General features: G+C 38.0%; 1 protein-coding gene across 7 annotated transcripts in view; it reads left to right on the forward strand.

Annotated features, from left to right (window-relative positions):
• The window catches only part of ALMS1 (ALMS1 centrosome and basal body associated protein), a 197,324-nt gene that overhangs the window by 44,256 nt on the left and 130,090 nt on the right, over positions 1-22,978 (forward strand). For all 7 annotated transcript variants that reach the window (XM_045079016.1, XM_045079011.1, XM_045079013.1 and 4 more), the window contains 3 exons: positions 574-733; positions 5,149-11,715; positions 12,746-12,879. In XM_045079016.1, the coding sequence (XP_044934951.1) occupies positions 574-733; positions 5,149-11,715; positions 12,746-12,879 (6,861 nt within the window). The remainder of the gene's footprint in view (positions 1-573; positions 734-5,148; positions 11,716-12,745; positions 12,880-22,978) is intronic.

Consider the following 22,978-nt stretch of genomic DNA (forward strand, 5'->3'; position numbering starts at 1 on the left):
ATCTGATGAAACTTTGAGAACTTCTTTTTCAGCATTCAACCTTTACTTCACTGTCAGTTTGTATTTCCCACTATTCTTGTTTAAAGAAATTTGAGGACTTAGGCTTTTTGGTGATTGATCATAGATCCAGTTCTTTGATACTTTAGTTTTTTTTTCTAAACATTTGTGGATTTCTTGAAAATATTCCTGTTCTCTCTTTCCTTCTTTTCTCTTTCCTTTTTACAACGTAACCTCTCCTTTAAAAAAAAAAAAAATCCTTGAGCTTGTCAAGAGTAATACCAAAGTTCACATTCTTCAGTGATCATACCATTATATGGAACAAACCAGATAGGCTTCCTATCTGTAATTTTCTATATAGGCAGACTTACAGACCCTCAAGAGTAATTTGTAGAGCCTTCTTAGAATTGACCAAATAAGATATGACTTGTAAATGAATTTAGGAGGGTTGAGAATTTGAGTTTAAGGAACTGTTTAAACTGTTAAGTATTCATTTTCATAAAAATTAGGTTTGTTTTAATTAGGTGAAGCCTACTATTAATCCTATTTTCTTCATTTTTTTCTCTCTTTTTATAGGTAGGTTGTTCTAATACGGACACTAATCAGACGTTTTCATCCACATTGCCTCCATTTACTCCTGATGAGCCAACCATAGAGTTGGAGTATCACTCTTCAGATCTCAGGATGTTGAGGGTATCTCCTGACACTGTGCAAAAGTCTCTTAAACATATAGCAGGTATGTAGAAAAGAAGATATTAGATGTTTGTGTGACTAGCTTGCTAAAAATACATTGCTGTGGCTAACTAATGTTTTATTTTTGAACACTTTCAATAATGTTAACTTTGGATTAGGTGTATTTATAAATCCCCAGATCTTTTATTAGGTGAATCATTTGGTTTTTTTATTGCCTTCTCTATGGCAGTGTTTAGAACTGAATTACATGGCGGAGTCTATTAGAGTCAGTTTATTATTTCTGCATTCCTTTCTGTGACTTGAAGGGAAGAAAGAAATTAATGGAGCACAAGAGGAAAAGAGTGGATCCAAATAAATTTGTAGAGAGGAAACAAAGATCAGTTCTGAGGTAGAAAGCAAGATTCTCTGCTGAGGGGAGGTAGTGATAAAGGAGGTTTGAGGAGAGTAGATTGGTGCAGGCTCAGAATGTATGTTAAGGTGAATAGGAATTGCAGCTGACCAAGAACAAGCAAAAGAGCTGGCTGGTAGTTCTGAGAAGTCAGCTGAGGTTGGAGATGATTCTGTAATGTTGCCAGCCTTACTAGAATCTCTGGTTTTTCTCTTCTAAAACTCAAGACTGCAGAGATTGAGTTAGGTTGATCCTCAGTTTTGCTGAGGGATTTGTTGAGTGGGTGGATGTGGTGGATGAAAAACAGTAGAAGGGAATCAGTAAATATTAAATGTTTAGATCTGTGAATGTGCGTTGTCTTTCCTTTGATAGAATGCCATTTTATATTAAATGCTTTGACCTATAAATATGGGACATCTTTTCATTATTTAGGTTTTCTTTATTTTTTCAAAAATATTTTGTAGTTTTCAGTGTATGAACCTTGCAGTCCTTTGATAACTTAATTCTAAGTATTTTAATCTTCTTGTTGAAAAAGAAACTGTTTTCTTAATTTCATTTTTGGAATATTCATTGCCAGTATATGGAAATACAGTTGAATTTTGTTAATTGTATAGCTGCAATCTTGCTGAACTATTTATTATCTCAAATATATTTTTGTGTGGATTTCTTATAATTTTTATATACATGACCATGTCATCTTCAAATATAGTCTTCTTTCTTTCCAACATGGATGCCTTTTATATATTTCAGATTCCCAACTGCCCCCAACTAGAACCTTCAGTGCAGTGTTGCATAAAAGTGGCAAGAACAGACATCCTTGTCTATTCTTGATCTTTGTAGAAAGATATGAAGTCTTTTATCATTAAGTATGATGTTAGCTGTGGGATTTTTGTAGACTATCTTTATCAGGTTGAGGACTCCCTTTATTTGTATTTTTTAGAGCATATTTATCTTGTTACCGTATAAGAGTGTTAGATTTTGTCAGATTTTTTTTTCTGTCTCTTTTATGATGATCTCATGGTTTTTGTCTTATATTCTCCTAATATAGTATAATGTTAATTTTCATATAACCGACCTTACAGTCTTGGTTATATATGCCATTTGGTTATGGCATATAATTCTTTTTGTATGTTGTTGGATTTTTTTGGCAAGTAATTTTTTGAGGACTTTTGTATTTATATTCATAGTGGGTATTGGTGTGTACATTTTTTGTGATTTTTGTTATTGGCTTTGGTGCAAGAATAATACTATGTTACAAGTTGAGGTGAGAAGCATTATCTCTTCTAGTTTTGCTAATGTCACAAGTTGGAATGAGAAGCTTTGTCTCTTCTAGTTTTGCTAATGTCACAAGTTGGGATGAGATGTGTTGTCTTCTAGTTTTTGAAAGAGTTCGTAAAGGATTAGTTTTTATTGGTTGAAGGCTGCCTGCCTCTTTGTAGAAGTTTTAAAATTACTAATTCCATCTCTCTGCTTGCTATAAGTATTTATATTTTATAATTTTCATGAATCAGTTTTCATAATTTGTGTTCTTTGTGGAATTTGTCCATTCCACCTAGGTTATCTAATTTGTTGGCATATAACTGTTCATGGTATTTGCATATAATCCTTCTTATTTTGGAAGATTGGTAATAATACCCCTTCTTTCATTCATGATTTCAATATTTTGAATTTTCTATTTCTTTTTTTAGTGAGTCTAGCCAGGTTTTGTCAATTATGTTCATCTTTTCAAAGAAATAAACTTTGGTTTCTCTACTTTTTCTGATCTCTTTTCTTTCCATTTGAATTTCTGTTTTGTTCCAATTTTAGTCTTTATTTTTTCCTTCCTTTCATACTTCAGCTTTGGTTTGTGCTTTTTACTATTTCTTGAGGTGAAAGAATAGGTTATTGATATGAAACCTTTTTTTTTTTTTTTTAAAGATTTTTCATCTGTTTATTTGAGAGACAGAGAGAGAGAGTGCACATGAGCTATGGGGAGGGGCAAAGGGACAGAGAGAAGCAGACTCCCTGCTGAGCAGGGAGCCTGATGTGGTCCTTGATCTCAGAACCCTGAGACCATGACCTGAGCTGAAGGCAGACACTTAGCCAGCTGAGCACCCAGGCACTCCGAGACTTTATTTTTGATATTAGGTGTTTACATTTAGAAATTTCTAAGCACTACTTTAGTAGCATGCTCAGAGTTTTCGTTTCTTGTGTTTTTGTTTTTCATCTAAAATATTTTTAAGTTTCCATTGCAATTTGTTTTTGTTGACCCCGTGGATATTTGGGTATGTCTTGTTTAATTTCCACGTATTTTTGACTTTCCTTTTGTTATTAATATCTCATTTGATTCCATTTTTGTTGGAGAACACCTGCTTTGTATGATTTTAGTTCATTTACATTTTACTGAAGCTTGCTTTTATGTCCTAGTGTGTAGTTTATTCTGTAGAATGTATGGTTTACTCTTGAGAAGAATGTGTATTCTGCTGTTGTTAGGTGGTGTGTTCTATACGTGTCTCTTAGTTCTGGTGGGCATATAGTGTTCAAGTCTTCTGTATCCTTGTTGATCTTCTGCCTAGTTTTCTCTATTTTTGAAAGTAAGCTATTGAAATCTTGAACTATAATTGTCTGTTTTATCATTTTTTCTGTCTTACTTGCTTCATATCTTTTGAGACTATGATATTAAGTGCATTTATGTTTATAATTGTTGTATATTCCTGGTGAATTGACCTTTTTGTTGTTACAAATGGTTGCCCTTTAATTCTAGTAACATTGTTTTAAGGTCTATTTTCTCTTACATCAGTATAGTCACTTCAGTTCTTATGCTTGCTGCTTGTATGGCATATGTTTTTCATCCCTTTACTTTCAACCTATCTGTTTTCTTTTTTTTTAATCAGAAGTGTTATCTCTTGGGGCACCTGGGTGGCTCAGTGGGTTAAAGCCTCTGCCTTCGGCTCAGGTCACGATCCCAGGGTCCTGGAATCCAGCCCTGAGTCCAGCTCTCTGCTCGGCAGGGAGCCTGCTTCCCTCCACTCTCTGCCTGCCTCTCTGCCTACTTGTGATCTCTGTCTGTCAAATAAATAAAAATTAAAATTAAAATAAAATTATTTATTAGACAGACAGAGATCACAAGTAGGCAGAGAGGCAGGCAGAGAGAGAGGAGGAAGCAGGCTCCCTGCCAAGCAGGGAGCCCGATGCAGGGTCCGAGCCCAGGGCCCTGGGATCGTGACCTGAGCCGAAGGCAGAGGCTTTAACGCACTTGAGCCACCCAGGCACCCCTAAAAATAAAAATCTTAAAGTGTATTTCTTGTAAACAGCTTATATAGTTGGATCTCCTGGGTTTGTTTTGTTTTGTTTTGTTTTAATCCAGACTGACAGTCTTTGCCTTTTAATGTGACTGTTAATCAACTCATGTTCAATGCCATTATTAAGATTGGATATATATTTGCTGGGTTACTTTTTGTTTTCCATGTTTCTTGTTTTTTTGTTTGTTTTGTTTTGTTTTTTTGTTATGTTTCTCCCTGATTTTTATTGGGCTTAGTGAATGTTTTCTAGTGTCGCATTTTAATTTTTAAAATTATTTTCTAGTTAGTTTTTAAAGTTATATCCTAAGGGCACCTGGGTGGCTCAGTGGGTTAAGCCTCTGCCTTCAGGACAGGTCATGGTCCTGGGATGAAACGGGCTCTCTGCTCAGCGGGGGGCCTGCATTCCCCTCCTCCCCCCCCCCCCCGCCTGCCTCTCTGCCTACTTGTGATCTCTCTGTCTGTCAAAAAATAAATACAATCTTTTAAAAAAATTCTTTAAATATCCAAATTTTAATAAAGATCCACCTATCATATTAAATGGATATGCTGCTATTTTAAAATATTATTCTATTGCTGAATATTTAAACTATGTCTACCTTAGTTTGCTGTTGTAAATGGCTTTATAATATTTTTGTAAATATTTGTCTCCTTTTATGACTGTTTTCTTAGGATTCTTTACTAGAAGTGTAAAGGTCAAAGGAAGGAAAGCTTTATTTCTTTTATGCATAAAAGAAATGTTTCTTAATTAAAAAACATATAATATTAGTATTAATAAGTCTCTTTTTTTAGGAGATACTTCTAAAGGAGGCATACCTGAAGTTACTTATTCCAGCTCGAAACCAGGCATCACTGCTACTGCTGGAGATTCAGATACTGGATCTCTTTTCTCCTTGTTCCCCGAGGACTTTCCTCAGTTGGCTTTAAGGTCTCCTCAAGAGAATACTGTTGGTCAGCATACTGATAAACTCAACCAGCAGGTACCAGTAGATAGTAAGATAAGTGAAGAGACTCTAAAACTTTCAGCTGTTAGTGAACTAGCTGACCAGAAGACTGAGATATCAACAGTACCCTCTAGTTCGTACTCACAAAGAGGGAAGCCCAATATTTTCTACCCACAAGCCTTACCAGACAGTCATCTAACTGAAGAGGCTCTAAAAGTTTTGGCTGTTCCTGGTCCTGCTGTCCAGAAGGCTGGCATACCTACAGTCCTTCCAAGCGCCTACTCACGTGGAGAGAAGCATAATATCTTCTACCAACAGGCCCCGCCAGACAGTCATCTAACTGAGGAGGCTCTGAAAGTTTTGGGTGTTCCTCATCCTCCTGACCAGAAGACTAGCATACCTGCTGTCATTCCAAGTTCCTACTCACGTAGAGAGAAGCATAATATCTTCTACCAGCAGGCACCGCCAGACGATCATCTCACTGAAGAGACTGTAAAAGTTTCGGGTGTTCCTGGTTCTCCTGTCCAGAAGAGTGGCATACCTACTGTCCTTCCAAGTTCTTACTCATGTGGAGAGAAACATAGTATTTTCCACCCTCAGACCTTGCCAGACAGTCATCTAACTGAAGAGACTCTGAAAATTTCAGCTGTTCCTGTATCTGCTGACCAGGGGACTGAAAAGACAATAGTTCCTTCTAGTTCCTATTCACGAAGAGAGAAGCACATTATTTTCTCCCAGCAACAGTTGTCAGACGGTCATCTAACTAAACAGGTTCTGAAAGTTTCATTTGTTCCTGGGCCAGCTGATCAAAACACTGGGATACCTACATTATCTTCACATTCATGTCCACCTGGAGAGAAGCCCAGTATCTTTTACCAACAGGTCTTGCCAGATAGTCATTTAATTGAACAGACTCAGAAAATTGTGGCTCTTCCTGAACCAGCTGACCAGAAGACTAGGATACCCTCTACTTCTTACTTACACAGAGAGAGGCCCCCTATTTTCTATCAACAGACATTGCCAGAAAGTCATCTAACTGAACAGGCTCTGAAATTTTCTGCTCTTGGATCCATTGAGCAGAAGATTGGGGTACCAACCTCTACTTTCCCCTCACGTAGAGAGAAGTCCAGTATTTTCTACAAACAGGAGTTGTCAGATAGTCATCTAATTGAACAGGCTCAGAAAGTTCCATCTGTTCCTGGACCAGGTGACCAGGATACTGGGATACCAGTAGTGCCCTCTAGGCCCTCCTCTCTTGGCGAGAAGCCCAATGTTTTCTATCAGCAGGTATTACCAGATAGTCCTCTAACTGAAGAGGCTGTGAAAGCTTCATCTGCTCCTAGACCAGGTGACCAGAAGACTGGGATACCAGCAGTATCCTCTAGTTCCTACTCACATAGAGAGAAGCCTGGTATTTTCTACCAAAAGGTCTTACCAAGCAGTCATCAATCTGAAGAGGCTCTGAAAGTTTCAGTTGCTTCTGAACCAGCTGAAAAAAATAGTGGATTACTATCAGAAGCTTCTAATTTCTACTCACATAGAGAGAAGCACAATATTTTCTACGAACAGGAGTTGACAGATAGTTCTCTAACTGAACAGGCTCAGAAAGTTTCACCTACTCCTGAACCTACTAACCAGAAGACCGAGATATCAACAATAACTTCTGCTTCTTACTCGGATATAGAAAAGCCCTTTATTTTCTACCCACAGAGCTTGCCAGACAGTCATCTACCTGAAGAAGCTCTAAAAGTTACAGGTGTTTCTGAACCCACTGACCAGAAGACTGGAATACCAGTAGTTCCCCCTACTTCCTACTCACCGAAGGAGAAGCCCATTTTTTCCCCTCAGGCCTTGCCAGGCAGCCAGTTACTTGAAGAGGCTCTGAAAATTTCAGCTCTTTCTGGACCAGCTGACCAGAAGACTGGGTTGCCATTAGAACCTTCTAGTTCCTACCCACCTAGAGAGAAGCCTATTACTTTATACCCACAGGACTTGACAGACAGCCAGGTGTCTCAGGAGGCTCTGAAAGTTTCAGCTGTTCCTGGACCAACTGACCAGAAGACTGGGTTGCCATTGAAACCTCCTAGTTCTGACTCACCTAGAGAGAAGCCCATTACTTCATACCCACAGGACTTGACAGACAGCCAGGTACCTCAAGAGGTTCTAAAAGTTTCAGCTGTTCCTGGACCAACTGACCAGAAGACTGGGTTGACACCAGAACCTTCTAGTTCCTACTCACCACAAGAGAAGCCTATTATTTTTTCCCCCCAGGCCTTGCCTGGCAGTCAATTCCTTGAAGAGGCTTTGAAAGTTTCAGCTATTCCTGGACCAGCTGACCAGAAGACTGGGTTGCCATCGGAACCTTCTAGTTCCTACTCAGCTAGAGAGAAGCCCATTATTTTCTACCCACAGGGCTTGACAGATGGACAGGTACCTCAGGAGGCTCTGAAAGTTTCATCTGTTCCTGGACCAACTGACCAGGAGGCTGGGTTGACACCAGAACCTTCTGGTTCCTACTCACCACAAGAGAAGCCCATTATTTTTCCCCCTCAGGATTTGCCAGGTAGTCATTTACTTGAAGAGGCTCTGAAAATTTCAGCTGTTCCTGGACCAGCTGACCAGAAGACTGGGTTGCCATCGGAACCTTCTAGTTCCTACTCAGCTAGAGAGAAGCCCATTATTTTCTACCCACAGGGTTTGACAGATGGCCAGGTGCCTCAGGAGGCTCTGAAAGTTTCAGCTATTTGTGGACCAACTGACCAGAAGACCGCGTTGACACCAGAACCTTCTAGTTCCTACTCACCACAAGAGAAGCCCATTATTTTTTCCTCCCAGGCCTTGCCTGGCAGTCAGTTACTTGAAGAGGCTCTGAAAATTTCAGCTATTCCTGGACCAGCTGACCAGAAGACTGGGTTGCCATCGGAACCTTCTAGTTCCTACTCAGCTAGAGAGAAGCCCATTATTTTCTACCCACAGGGCTTGATAGATGGCCAGGTACCTCAGGAGACTCTGAATGTTGCAGCTTTTCCTGGACCAGCTGACCAGAAGACTGGGTTGACACCAGAACCTTCTAGTTCCTACTCCCCGTGGGAGAAGCCCATTATTTTCTACCCAGAGGGCTTGACAGACTGTCTGGTACCTCAGGAGCCTCTGAAAGTTTCAACTGTTCCTGGACCAACTGATCAAAAGATTGGGTTGCCATCAGAATCTTCTAGTTCCTATTCACCACGGGAGAAGCCCATTATTTTCTACCCAGAGGGCTTGGCAGACAGTCAGGTATCCCAGGAGGCTCTGAAAGTTTTAGCTATTCCTGGACCAGCTGACCAGAAGACTGAGTTGCCATCAGAACCTTCCAGTTCCTACTCATATAGGGAAAAGCCCATTATTTTCTACCCCCAGCGCTTAACACACAGTCCGATATCTCAGGAGCCTCTGAAAGTTTCAGCGATTCCTGGACCAGCTGACCAGAAGACTGGGTTGACATCAGAACCTTCCAGTTCCTACTTATATAGAGAGAAGCCCATTATTTTCTACCCTCAGGGCTTGGCAGATAGTCAGTTACCTCAGGAGGTTCTGAAAGTTTCAGCTGTTCCTGGACCACCTGGCCAGAAGACTGGGTTGCCATCAGTACCTTCCAGTTCCCACTCATATAGAGAGAAGCCCATTATTTTCTACTCACAAGGCTTGACAGACAGTCGGGTGTCTCAGGAGGCTCTGAAAGTTTCAGCTATTCCTGGACCAGTTGACCAGAAGGTTGGGTTGCCATCAGAACCTTCTAGTTCCAACTCACCTAGAGAGAAGCCTATCATTTTCTACCCACAGGGCTTGACAGATGGCCAGGTACCTCAGGAGGCTCTGAAAGTTTCAGCTATTCCTGGACCAACTGACCAGAAGACTGGGTTAACAGCAGAACCTTCTAGTTCCTACTCAAACAGAGAGAAGTCTAATATTTTTTACCAGCAGGAGTTATTAGGCAGTCATCTAACTGAAGAGACTCTGAAAGTTTCAGCTGTTTCTGGAACAAGTGATCAGAAGACTGGGATACCAACGGTACTTTCAAGTTCCTATTCACTTGGAGGGAAGCCCATTATTTTCTATCAGCAAGCCTTATCAGATAGACCTCTCACTGAAGAGGCTCTGAATGTTTCACCTTCTCCTGGACCAGCTGACCAGGACACTGGGATCCCAATAGTATCTTCTGTTTCTTACTCTCATAGAGCGAAGCCCAGTATTTTGTACCAACAACCCATGTCAGATGATCAGCTGGCTGTAGAAGCTCTGAAAATTTCAGCTGTTTCTGGACCGGGTGATCAGAAGACCAGAAAACCAACAGTTACCTCGGCTTCTTATTCACATAGAGATAAGCCCATCATCTATCAGCAAGAGTTTCCAGATCTTACTGAAGCATCTTTAAATGTTTTCAGGGTGCCTGGAGTAGGTGACCAGAAGACTGGAATACCAGTAGTAACCTCTAGTCTTTACTCACATAGAGAGAAGCCCATCATTTATTACCAGCAGGAGTTGCCAGATCCTAATGAAGGTATTGTAAAAATTTTAGGGGCTCCTGGGTCTGCTGACCAGAAGACTGGGATACGATTTGGGTCCTCTGCTTCCTATTCACATAGAGAGAGCCCCATCTTTTCTTACCAGAGGGAGTCGCCAGGTGTTACTGAAGAAGCTCTGAAAGTTTCAGCTGTTTCTGGACCAGGTGACCAGAAGACTGGAATACATATAATTCCCTCTAGTTCCTACTCATACAGAGAGAAGGACGGTATTTTTAAACAGCAGGAGTTGCCAGAGATTTTTGCTCTTCCTGGATCTGCTGATCAGAAAGCTGAGATACCAATAGGACCTTCTAGCTCTTACTCACATAAAGAGAAACTCAAGCTTTCACCTGTGACTTTACCAGATGACCAAAACACTGAGTTACTAACAGCTCCCCTTAGTTCCTACTCACAAGGAGAAGAGCCCAAAATTTCAACTGTGATTGGACCAGATAACCACACAACTCCATTACTGACAGTTTCTCATAATTCTTCTTCTCAGAGAGTAAAGCCCAGTATTTTCTTTCAAAAAGAACTGCCAGATGGACATTGTAGTGAGGATATTTTGAAAATTTCACCTATCTCTGAACCAACTGTTGTGAACGCTGGGATACCAATACCTCTTTCTAGTTCCTATTCCCACAGGGAGAAATCTAATATTTCCTACCCACAGGAATTGCCAGACAAACATCTAGCTGAAGATGCACTGAAGGTTTCAACAATTCCTGTACCAGCTGACCAGAAAAGTCTGTTACCAACAGTTCCTTCTAGTTCCTTTTCACACAGACAGAAACCAAATATATTCTATAAACAGAATTTTCCAGATAGACATGTAATGCAAGATGCTCTGATGTTCTCAGGGGGTGTTGGGCAAGTTGATCAGATTACTGGGTTATCAACAGTTACCCCTGGAACTTATTCACATAGTGAGAAGCAGAAACTTGTTTCAGACCATGTTCAAATGCTAATAGATAATTTGGATTCTTCGAACTCCAGTGTTATCTCAAACACTATGCCTTTAAGTTCTCAGACTGATGGTAGAGTTGTAATAAGTAAACCAGAATCTTCAGGTTTTGAAGATGTTGGGTCTGAGGAAATTCAAGATACAAGCAGCAGCTCCAAAACGCTTAGAGAGATTCGGAACCTTTTAATGGAGGCAGAAAATATAGCACTGAAACGATGCAATTTTTCTGCTCCCCTTGTCCCTTTCAGAGATGTTAATGATATTTCATTTATACAATCTAAGAAGGTGGTTTGCTTCAAAGAACCCCTCACAGCTGATGAATCTAATGGTGATTTGCCTCAGAGTCTGCCATTTGCAGAGGAAAGCCCAAGCAACAAGTGCATACAGAAGGATATTAGCACACAGGCAAATCTGAAATGCCAGAGAGGCATTGAGAATTGGGAGTTCATTAGGTCAACTACATTTAGAAGTCCTCTACAGGAAGCAGAAAGCAAAGCCAGAGTGACAGTAGATGAAACCCTTCGGCAATATAGAGCAGCCAAATCTGTAATGAGATCTGAGCCTGAAGGGTATAGTGGAACCATTGGGAATAAAATTGTTATACCTATGATGACTATCATTAAAAGTGATTCAAGTAGTGATGCCAGCTCCTGCTCGTGGGACAGTAATTCACTGGAGTCAGTTTCTGATGTCCTTCTAAACTTCTTTCCATATGCTTCACCCAAGGCAAGCTTGACAGATAGTAGAGAGGAAGAAGGTGTGCTGGAGAGTGATGATGCTGGTGGTAGCAGTGTAGATTCACTGGCTGCACATGTCAGAAACCTTCTGAAATGTGAATCGTCATTGAATCATGCTAAACAAATACTCCGAAATGCAGAAGAAGAGGAATGTCGAGTACGAGCACGAGGTAGGAACTGATAGTTTGTTATAAAGGGAGGTCAAGCTTATAAACATCATACTTTAATTTATTTAAAGTTAAGTATTTGTGGAGTCTGAATTTATATTCTTGTAGGACTGTTAGAATGATTACATTTTCCACCGTAATCCAGAGTAAGTCCATTTAACCAATAGTGTAACTAAGTCACAGTATTAATAGTGCTAGTTTGAGTTTAGGGTCTTAGATAGTTTCTAAAGCCTGAAGGAGAGTAAGAAGATAGCTTGGGTTTTCAGATTCCTGAAGTTCTCCTGTTTCCTTAATTCTCCTATTACAGTATTATTCTATTTTGGAGGCAGAAAAAAAAAATTAAAACAATTTGCTCTGCTCTAAATCAAACTGTATCATAAAACTATATATACATTTCTCCTTTTCTAATAAAATTCTTAGAGCGTATTTTAGACATTAGAAAGAACAAGTATTTCACACTAAAACTTGGGTTGGAGCTTTGAAAGAGGATATTTACCAATCTCATTAGTCTCTAATGGTAGAATGCCATTAAAAAGTTTTTTTTAAGACAAAATAAGGAATATATTTAGAGAGCGACTTAACAGCCAACAGTTCAGGCCTCCCTGATTTGTTTATAAGTTTTCCCTTGAGATAAACTACCTACGCTGTTCCTTTTATCACTTACATATGTTCTGACTCCAGAAAACTTAAGTATCAGCTCTCATGGAAGCAACAGTAACTGTAACAGGACCTAATAGGGCAGGGAAAGGGACCATCCTGATTGGAAGGAAGATTAAGATAAAAATAATTGAAAATCGTGGTTAAAGTGGCCTCTTTGGAGAAATATCTGTAGAATGTGGTTTTTAAAAATCACAGTTTTCAGTGAAATGATTGCTCTAGAACTTATAATAGTTTGTCATATGAGAACACATTTTGCTAAGTATTGTGGTAGCATTTAGCTGGATATATTGATGGTTTTCTGTGCTCTTGTAATCACTGAAAATTATCATTTTTGCATTGCATTATCTCAAGTGTTTTTATATTATCTTTTCAGCCTGGAATCTGAAATTTAATTTGGCTCATGAATGTGGCTACTCCATTTCAGAATTAAATGAAGATGACAGGAGAAAAGTAGAAGAGATCAAAGCAAAGTTGTTTGCTAATGAGAGAACAACTGACTTGTCCAAGGTATAAAAGAAATCTAGAAATGAAGAGAGAAAATGTGAAAGAAAGGGCATTATAGAGTTGGTATCTTTTACTTGGGCATTGATGACATGGGCTGAGTCATTAATAGTCTTTGGATAAAGTGTTAGAAGTCTTATTTCTTTAAAATTAATATTTAAGTATTAGGTTCAATAGTTTTTGATTACTTCCAAACTCATCTATTGAAAAAAAAAATTATCTCCTTAGGAAAATAAGAATAAATTTGCCTTGTCATTTGTATTTTCTCATGAAGGTGATAACTTGGGGTACAGAAGAAGTCCAGCCATATTCAGATATATATTATCTACTTAAGAACATAGAGCTATAATAACTTATGTTTAAATGATTTTCTTTTTAATAGTACTTACTTTGCTTCAGTTGTGAACCATTTGATGCATAATAAAATATATATGAAACATATAAAACATATAAAGAATAAAGAAAATAAAAATAATTCCTATATATATTAGCCCACTAACTTGAAAAATGGAATGTTACCAAATACCATTGAAGTCCTTTGTGTCTTCATCCCGACATGTACTGATTTTCTCTTGTTGTTCAGTGTAGTTTTAATTTCTTTAATAGATGGAATTACTCAGAAAATTCTGAGAATTACTTTTTTCACACAGACTTGGGTTTTTGAGATTGCTCTGTGTCAATGGGTGTAGTTTTAGTTTATTCATTTTTAGTACTGTAAGTATTCTAGTGTAAGACTATATCATAGTTTGTCTCTTCTCTTGTGGATACAGCATTTGGTCCGCTTTCATGAATAGTAATGGGGTACAGTAGTACCTGACTTACAGGGTTTTGATGTGGGTTATATGAGATAATGCTTAGTGGAATATGTGGTATCTAGTTCTCAATAATTGGCAGTTATTATCATTACTATTAATACTATAAAACTGTTAATGCATAGACTTTGTGACCTAATTCATAGTTTTTTAGAAAATTTTTTGTCAGTGATACAGCATAATTATTTGGCTTATCTCTTTTGGAAAAGTTTTTTAAAAGTATAAATTAGGTGTCGTTTGGGTGGCTCAGTGGGTTAAGCCTCTGCCTTCGGCTCAGGTCATGATCTCAGGATCCTGGGATCGATCCCCGTATCGGGCTCTCTGCTCAGCGGGGAGTCTGCTTCCCACCCTTCTCTCTGCCTGCCTCTCTGCCTACTTGTGATCTCTCTCTGTCAAAAAAATAAATAAAATCTTAAAAACAAAGTATAAATTAGATTGGATTTTAGATTTATATATATATTTGAAATGATCACCATCATCCCATTTCCAGAAACTTTTCATCTTACAAGAGTGAAACTTTGTACTTGTTAAATAATTTCTCTCCTTTCTACCCTCCTGCCAGCCCCTGGTAAGCACCATTCTGTCTTTATGATTTTTTTAAAGATTTATTTATTTATTTGGCACACACAGAGAGAGCAAGCACAAGTAGGGGGAGCAGCAGAAGGAGAGGGAGAAGCAGGCTCCCCACTGAGCAGGGACCCCACTGTGGGATTTGATCCCAGGACTCTGGGATCATGACCTTAGCTGAAGATAGATGTTTATCTGACTGAGCCACCCAGGCACCCCTATGATTTTTTTTAAAAGATTTTTTAAAAAATGTATTTATTTTAGAAAGAGAGCACGAGTGGGGCGAGGGGCAGGAGGAGGAGCAAACTCCCTGCTGAACAGGGAGCCCGACTTGGTGCAACTCTGGGACTGTGACCTGAGCAGAAGGCAAACACTTAACAGACTGAGCCACCCAGGCTCAGTCTGTCAATTAAAAGTCTGAGTTACTTTTAATTAAGTACCTCATATAAGTAGAATCATAACAGTATTTGCTTTTTATGATGAGTGTATGTCATTTAGCATAATGTCTTCAAGTTCATCCATGTTGTACCTTATGTCAGAATTTCCTTAAGGTGGTTCTCTTAGAGATAGTATATAGTTGAGTAATGGGTTTTTTTTTTTAGCGATTCTGCCAATCCCTGATGTTTTGATTGAGTTTGATCAAATGACAGAGACAGATCAAATGACCTACTTCTGTCATTTTGCTATTTGTTTTCTATGTCAAGGAACTGATTTTTATGTTCAGGTACACCTCCAAACCACAGGTTTATTTACCTTATTGCCTTTTAGTCCACAGAAGTGCAGAGGACAACAAATAACATTTTGTAGGCTCCTAAAGACACCCTGTTACATTGCTTGTTGGCATTAACTACTCAGATCAAACTATGATGACAAAATTCATTTTGTATGTATAGATTTACTGTCTGTTCTTAGGATACTCCCTCCTTTCTTTTCCCTTTTTTGTTTGGTAACCTCTGAAGACAGGAAGAGTTTGAAGTCAGGAATTTAGATCATCTTGATGTATGGATCATTATCTCTTAAGTTTATAAAGAAAATCATAAAACAAACCTAAGAGTAAAAATAAAACAAGCCAAACTAAGAAAGTAGTAAGAAAGAAATTATAAAATCAAATGGATCAACTAATGTACTAGAAAACAGGAAAATAATAGAATTGAACATTACCATTTAGAGTTCAGTCTTAGAAAAATTCCACATGAATAGGCAGCCTCTAACTAGAAGATTACAAGAAAATAATTCGATGTTATAAATTAAGAGGAGTATGCTAATCATACCATTGAGAAGTTTTAAAGTCATAAGAAAATATAATATATACCTATTTTTAAAATTAGATTTAAAATTCTCATGAATTGGCTGATTTTCTAGGAAGATGTCTATAAATCTTAAATAGATTAGATGTGAACAAGATAGAAAAGTCCTTGTTGGGAGGCCTGGGTGGCTCAATGGGTTAAGCCGCTGCCTTCGGCTCAGGTCATGATCCCAGGGTCCTGGGATCGAGTCCAGCGTTGCGCTCTCTGCTCAGCCGGAAGCCTGCTTCCCTCTCTCTGCCTGCCTCTGTCTACTGTGATCTCTGTCAAATAAATAAATAAATAAGATTTAAAAAAAAAAAAAAAAGAAAGAAAAGAAAAGAGCAGTCCTTGTCTCTTAGATTTATCTTCCAAGAAAGGTAGCTGACTTGTTAGTAAATGGTATAGAGTATTTCCTAGGTGTGATATTAGTAGTGTGGTTTTATGACAGGTGAGTATCCCTATTCTTAGCAGATGTGGTGGTGAACTATTTAAGATTGAAGTGTCATTTACCAGTGTTTGTGTAGAACTGATAGGGGGAAATGTTCAGTTGTTGAATCATGGCAGAATGAATTCCAATGTTTATTTTAATACTGCATCAACTTTTTAAAAAGAAGACTTTATTTTTTAGAGCTGTTTAAAGTTCACAACAAGGGGTGCCTGGGTGACTCAGTTGGTTAAGCATTTGCCTTCAGCTCAGATCATGATCCCAGGAGCCTGGAATTGGGCCCCATATCGAGATCCTTGCTCATAGGGGAACCTGCTTCACTCTCTGCCTCTTTGCTGCTCCTCCTGCTTGTGCTTTCTTTCTTGCTCTCTGTGTCAAATAAATAAATGAAATCTTTAAAAAAAAATAAATTTCCCAGAAGAATTGAGAGGAAAATACGGAGATTTTCCGTAGATCCCCTGCCCTACATATGCACTTCCACTGGCATTGTCAGCGTTCCTCCCTAGAGTAGTGTGTTTGCTACAATTGATGAACCTACATTGATACATCATAGTAACCCAAAGTCCTTGGTTTACATTAGGGATCACTTCTGGTGTTATATAGATTATGGGTTTGGACAAATATGTAATGACATGTATCCATTACTATATCATACAGAGTATTTTTACCACCCTACTTCTTCCTCTTCCCTCTTGCGCTGCATCTGCTGATCTTTCTGCTTTCTCTGTACTTTTAATACGTCATATAGTTGGACTAAAACAGAATTTAGCCTTTTCAGTTGGCCTTTCTGAATTATTAATATGCATTTAAGTTTCCTCCATGACTTTCCATCATTTGCTAGCTCATTTCTTTTTAGCACTGAGTAATGTTCCATTGTCTTACTGTACCAAAGAGTTTATTTCATCTACTGAGGAATATCTTGGTGGCTTCCAAGTTTTGGCAGTTATGGATATAGCTGCTATAAAGTCCTTATGCAGTTCTTTCGTGTGGAAATCAGACATTTTAGCTCCTTTGGTTAATTATCAGGGAGTGCAAATGCTAGATTATATGGCAAGAGTCTTATATTTAGTTTTGTAAGAAACTACCAATCTGTTTATAACTTTGTATGTCAGCTATCCTTCAGTTAAAAACATACACATATGCGTACGCACACACACACACTTAAATGGGGGAGAGAAAAAAAGAAACCAAAATTGTCTTACAAAGTGGCTATACCATTTTTTATTTCTACCCACAGTGATTCAGAGTTCCTGTTGCCACCATTTGGTGTTGTCAGTGTTTCAGATTTGGGCCATTGTTGTAGGTGTGGAGTGAATCTTGTTTTGTTTTATTTTTAAAATTTTTAATTTGTAGATTTTATTTACTTATTGAGAGAGAGCGTGCATAAGCAGGGGGAGGGAGAAGAACAAAGAGACTTGTACTGTGTGTGGAGCGTGAGTTGGGGCTTATTTCATGATCCTGAGATCATAATCCTGAGATCATACCTGAGCCAAAACCAAGAGTAGGATGCTCAACTGACTGAGCCACCCAAGTGGTTAGGAGTTTCGTTTTTCATTTTCATTTCCCTGATGACATAGGATGTGAAGCATCCTTTCATATGCTTCTTTCCAGCTGTATGTCTTTGGTGAATTATCTGTTAATGTCTTTGACCCATTTCTGAATTGGGTTGATTTCTTATTGATTCTTTTGAGTTCTTTGTATATCTTAGATAACAGCCCTTTATCAGACATGTCTTTTGCAAATATTTTCTTCCAAATATGTGGCTTGTCTTTTCATTCTTGACATTGTATGTTGCAGAGCAGAAGTTTTTAATTATAGTGAGTTCATCTTATCAATTACTCTTTCAAGGATTGTACCTTTGATGTTATATCTAAAAAGTAATCACTGTATCCAAGGTCATTGATGTTTTCTCCTTTGTTATATCCTAGCCTTTGCATTTTACACTTAGGTCTGTGATCCATTTTGAGTTAATTTTTGTGAGGAGTTTTAAATCAGTGTCTAGATTCATTTTTTTGCCTGTGAATGCTCAGTTCCAACATCATTTGTGGAAAAGACTATCTTTGCTCCATGCCTTTGTTGCTTTGTCAAAGATCAGTAGACTATATTTACATGGATCTGTTTCTGGGTTTTGTTCTCTCTTTGATCTGTTTGTCTATGCTTTGACCAGTACCACACTGTCTTAATCACTCTAGCTTAATTGTGAGTCTTTTAGTGTCAGGCCTCCAACTTCATTCTTCTTTAGTGTAATATTGGGTATTCTGAGTTTTTAACTTTCCCAGATAAACTTTGGAAGCTGTATGTCAGTATCCAAAAAATAACTTGCTGGGATTATGATTAGCATTGCAATGAATCTATATAAGTCAGGTTAAGAGGAACAATGTCAAGTTGGGAGGTCTTGACAATATTGAGTCTTTCTATCCATAAACATGGAATGTCTCCATTTACTTATTCTTTGACATCGTTTATCAGGATTTTATAGTTTTCTTCATGGAGAGCTTGTAGGATATTTTGTTAGGTTTAATGTAAGCATTCCATTTTTGGGAATGCTAGTGTAAATGGTATTATGTTTTTTATTTTGAGACCAGTTATTCATTGCTGGTATATAGGAAAACGGTTGACTTTTGTATGTTAACCTTGTATCCTGCCTTTTGCTATAATCACTCAGTAGTTCCAGGAGTTAATTGATTCTTATAGATTTTCTACATAGATGATCAGATCATCTACAAACAAAGTTTTATTTCTTCCTTCTCAATCTGTATGCCTTTTATTTCCTTTAGTTGTTTTATGGCATTAGCTAGGAATTCCATTTCGATGTTGGAAAGGAGTGGTTAGATGGGATATCATTAACTTGTTCCTGGTCTTTGTGGGAAAGCTTCTAGTTCTTACCATAAAGTAAGAAGTTAGCTGTAGGTTTTCTGCCAATACTCTTCATCATGTTGAGGAAGTTTCTTTCTATGCCTCATTTACTGATCGTTTTTATCACAAATACGTGTTGGATTTTGTCAAATTCTTTTTCTACATATATTGATACAAGGGTCATTTTTCTTTTTTTAGTCTGTTGATGTGATAATATTAACTGATTTTTGAATGATAAGTCCCACTTGGTCATGATATATAATTATTTTTATACTTTTTTGTATTTGATTTGGTAATATTTTATTGAGGATTTTTGCATCTATATTCATGAGAAATGATGTTGGTCTCTGTTTTTTTTTTCCCCTTGTAAAATTAAATGAATTAGGAAGTGTTTCTTCTGCTTCTATCCTCTGAAAGAGATTGTAAGAATTGGTGTAATTTTTTCTTTAAATGTTTGGTAGAATTCACCACTGAATCCAGCTGGACCTGGCATTTTCTCTTTTGAAAGATTATTGATTCAGTTTCTTTAATAAATAGATGCCTATTCTGGATGTCTTCCTTTGGGGTGCCTGGGTGGCTCAATTGTTAAGCATCTGCCTTCAACTCAGGTCGTGATCCCATGGTCCTGGGAATTGAGCCCGCATTGGGCTCCCCTGCTCAGTGGGAAGCCTGCTTCTCCCTCTCTGACTCCCCCTACTTGTATTCCCTCTCTCACTGTGTGTCTCTGTCTGTATCAAATAAATAAATAAAGTCTTTTTTTTTTTTAAGGACTTTTTTTTTTTTTAAGATTTTATTTATTTATCAGAGAGAGAGAGCACAGGCAGACAGAATGGCAGGCAGAGGCAGAGGGAGAAGCAGGCTCCCCGCTGAGCAAGGAGCCCGATGCGGGACTCGATCCCAGGATGCTGGGATCATGACCTGAGCCAAAGGCAGCTGCTTAACCAACTGAGCCACCCAGGCGTCCCAATAAATAAAATCTTAAAAAAAAAAAAAGGGAAGGAATGTCTTCCTCTTTGTGTGAGTTTAAGTACATTTTTTATTTCCAGAAATTGGTCCATTCCATCTAGGGTATCAAATTTGTGGGCATATGGTTGTTCATACTATTTCTTTATTATCCTTTTAATGTCTGTGGGGTTTATAGTGATGTCACCTCTTTCCTTTTTGATATTAGTAATTTGTGTCTTCTTTTTTTTTTTCCCTTTCTGGCTAGAGACTTATTGATTTTATTGGTCTTTAAAAGAAATAGTTTTTTTGTTTTGATCATTTTTCTGTGTTTTTCTATTTGCAATTTCATTGATTTCTGTTCTAAATCTTCTACTTTTTTTCCTGTTTGCTTTCAACTTAATTTGCTGTTCTTTTTCTAGTTACCTAATGTAGAAACTTGGGTTATTGATTTTAGATATTTCTTCTTTTCTAATATCTAATTTAATGCTAAAAATTCCCTTCCATGCCATGCATTCCCTGCATCCCACAAGTTTTTATAAGTTGGGTTTTCGTTTCAAGTTTAACACTCTTTTGTTAAACATTAGGTTAATATGCTTTTAAATTTTTTTGAGATGTATTCTTTGATTCATGCTTTGTTTAGAAGTATATTGGTTAATCACATACTTAGGGGAGGTGAATCATGAGAGACTATGGACTCTGAAAAACAATCTGAGGGGTTTGAAGTGGCAGGGGGTTGGGAGGTTGGGGTACCAGGTGGTGGGTATTATAGAGGACATGGATTGCATGGGCTCTGGGTGTGGTGAAAAAATAATGAATACTGTTTTTCTGAAAATAAATAAATCAGTTTAATAAAAACAAAAACAAAATCACATTTAGGGATTTTCTTGTTATCATTCTTGCTTTGATTTCTAGTTTAATTCCATTGTGGTGTAAAAGCAGACATGTGATTTTTATTCTTTTTTTTTTTTTTAAGATTTATTTATTTGACAGAGAGAGATCACAAGTAGATGGAGAGGCAGGCAGAGAGAGAGAGAGGGAAGCAGGCTTCCTGCCGAGCAGAGAGCCTGATGCAGGACTCGATCCCAGGACCCTGAGATCATGACCTGTGCCGAAGGCAGCGGCTTAACCCACTGAGCCACCCAGGCACCTGTGATTTTTATTCTTTTAAATTTGTTAAGGTGTGTTTGATAGCTTAGAATATGACCTGTGTTAGTGAATGTTCTGTGTAAGCTTAAGAAGTTGTGTATTCTATTGTTTTTGGCTGAAGTAGTCTATAGATATCTATTATATCCAGTTGATTTATGGTATTGTTGAGCTATGTCCTTACTGATTCACTACCTGATAGATCTGTTCATTCTGATGAGGATGTTGAAGTCTCCATCTATAATAATGGATTCATCTATTTCTTCTTAAAATTAAATTAGTTTTTGCTTCATGTAGTTTAACACTCTTTTGTTAGGCACATATACATTATGGGTTGTTATGTAGAGAATTGAACCCTTTAAAATCATTATGTAATGGTCTTCTTTATCCCTGATGACTTTCTTTGCTTTGAAGTCTGTTCTGTTTGAAATTAGTGAAGTATTCCTACATCCTTTTGGTTAGTTTTAGAATGGTATGTTTTTCTTCATTTGCTTACTTTTTTTTTTTTAAGATTTTATTTATTTATTTGACAGACAGTGAGAGAGAGAGAGCAAGTGAGCACAGGCAGGGGGAGCGAGAGGGAGGAGCAGACTCCCCCACGGAGCAGAGAGCCCGATCCCAGGACCCTGGGATCGTGATCTGAGCCGAAGGCAGACACTTAACTGACTGACCCACTCAGGCGCCCCATCCATTTACTTTTAATCTATATGTGTCTTTATACTTACAGTGGCTCTCTTGGGAGGCCTGGCTGACTCAGTCAGTTAAGCATCTACCTTTGGCTCTGGTCACAATCCCAGAGTCCTACGATCTAGTTGCGCATTGGGCTCCTTGCTTGGCAGGGAGCCTGCTTCTCCGTCTGGCTGCTGCTCCCTTGCTTATGTTCTCCATCTCTCTCTTTTTCTCTGATAAATAAAATCTTAAAAAAAAAAATAAAGTGACTTCCTTGGGGCACCTGGCTGGCTCAATTAAGTGTCCAACTCTTACTATTGGCTTATTATCAGGGTTGTGAGATTGAGTGCCACATGGGACTCTGTGCTGGGTGTGGAGCCTGCTTAAGATTCTCTCTCCTTCTCTCCTCCAACCCCCACCCTTTAAAAATTTAAATAGATAAAGTGGATTTTTTTTTGGCATTGTTTTTCCATTTATTAGACAACCCTGGGCTTGTTCACTTGAAACCTCCTTTCTAGTGGTAGATGTAGATAGATATAGATGTAGATAGATATGAAAAGCTCAACATATATATATTCATATATACATATGCTTTTGTGTGTACATATGTGTATGTATGTATATTCTAAATTTTACTTCCTTCCTTAGAGTTTGTTCAGCAGAGGGGGAAAAGTTTAAAATTCACTCTAGGCTAAAAGCCAGTAAACAAAAGTAGTACACTTTTTGTTTGCGGCTCTGGTGTTAGATTCATGGCTCCATCGAAAACTCACTTTTAAGTCTTAGAAATGTCACCTAAACTTTTGGTTCTTGGTTTCAACATGTATAAAATAGAAATGTTAATGACATCTACTTTCGAAGGTTTTGCTAAGTATTAAGTCATATTGTGCACATAAAATGGTTAGCAACCGTAACACATAGGAACACTCCCCAAATTATTTACTGTTATTATTATTCTCAATGAAAAGCCCAATGGGACAGGAACTATTGTCCCACTTACTAAAATGATATTTTAACTTTATTTTCAGGCTTTGTTATATCACCCCTACTTGTAATCATGGGCTGAATATTTAATTATAGATTTTATTTTTATTCTTTAGAAATGTTATTTTATTTTAATTCAATTAATTAAGATATAATGTATTATTTGTGTCAGGGGTACAGGTCTGTGATTGATCACTCTTACATAATACCCAGTGCTCATTACAACACATACCCTCTCAAGTGTCCATCACCCACTTACCCATTCCTATACCCTCATCCCCTCTAGCAACCCTCTTTACCTATGATTATGGTTTGTCTCCCTCTCTGGTTTCGTCTTGTTTCATTTTTTTCCTCTCTTCCCCTATGATCCTGTTTTGTTTCTTTAATTCCACATATGAGTG

Source organism: Mustela putorius, unplaced genomic scaffold (genome assembly GCF_011764305.1).
Source record: "Mustela putorius furo isolate JIRA1106 unplaced genomic scaffold, ASM1176430v1.1 tig00000281_pilon_pilon_pilon, whole genome shotgun sequence".
In the NCBI taxonomy this organism is placed as follows: domain Eukaryota; kingdom Metazoa; phylum Chordata; class Mammalia; order Carnivora; family Mustelidae; genus Mustela; species Mustela putorius.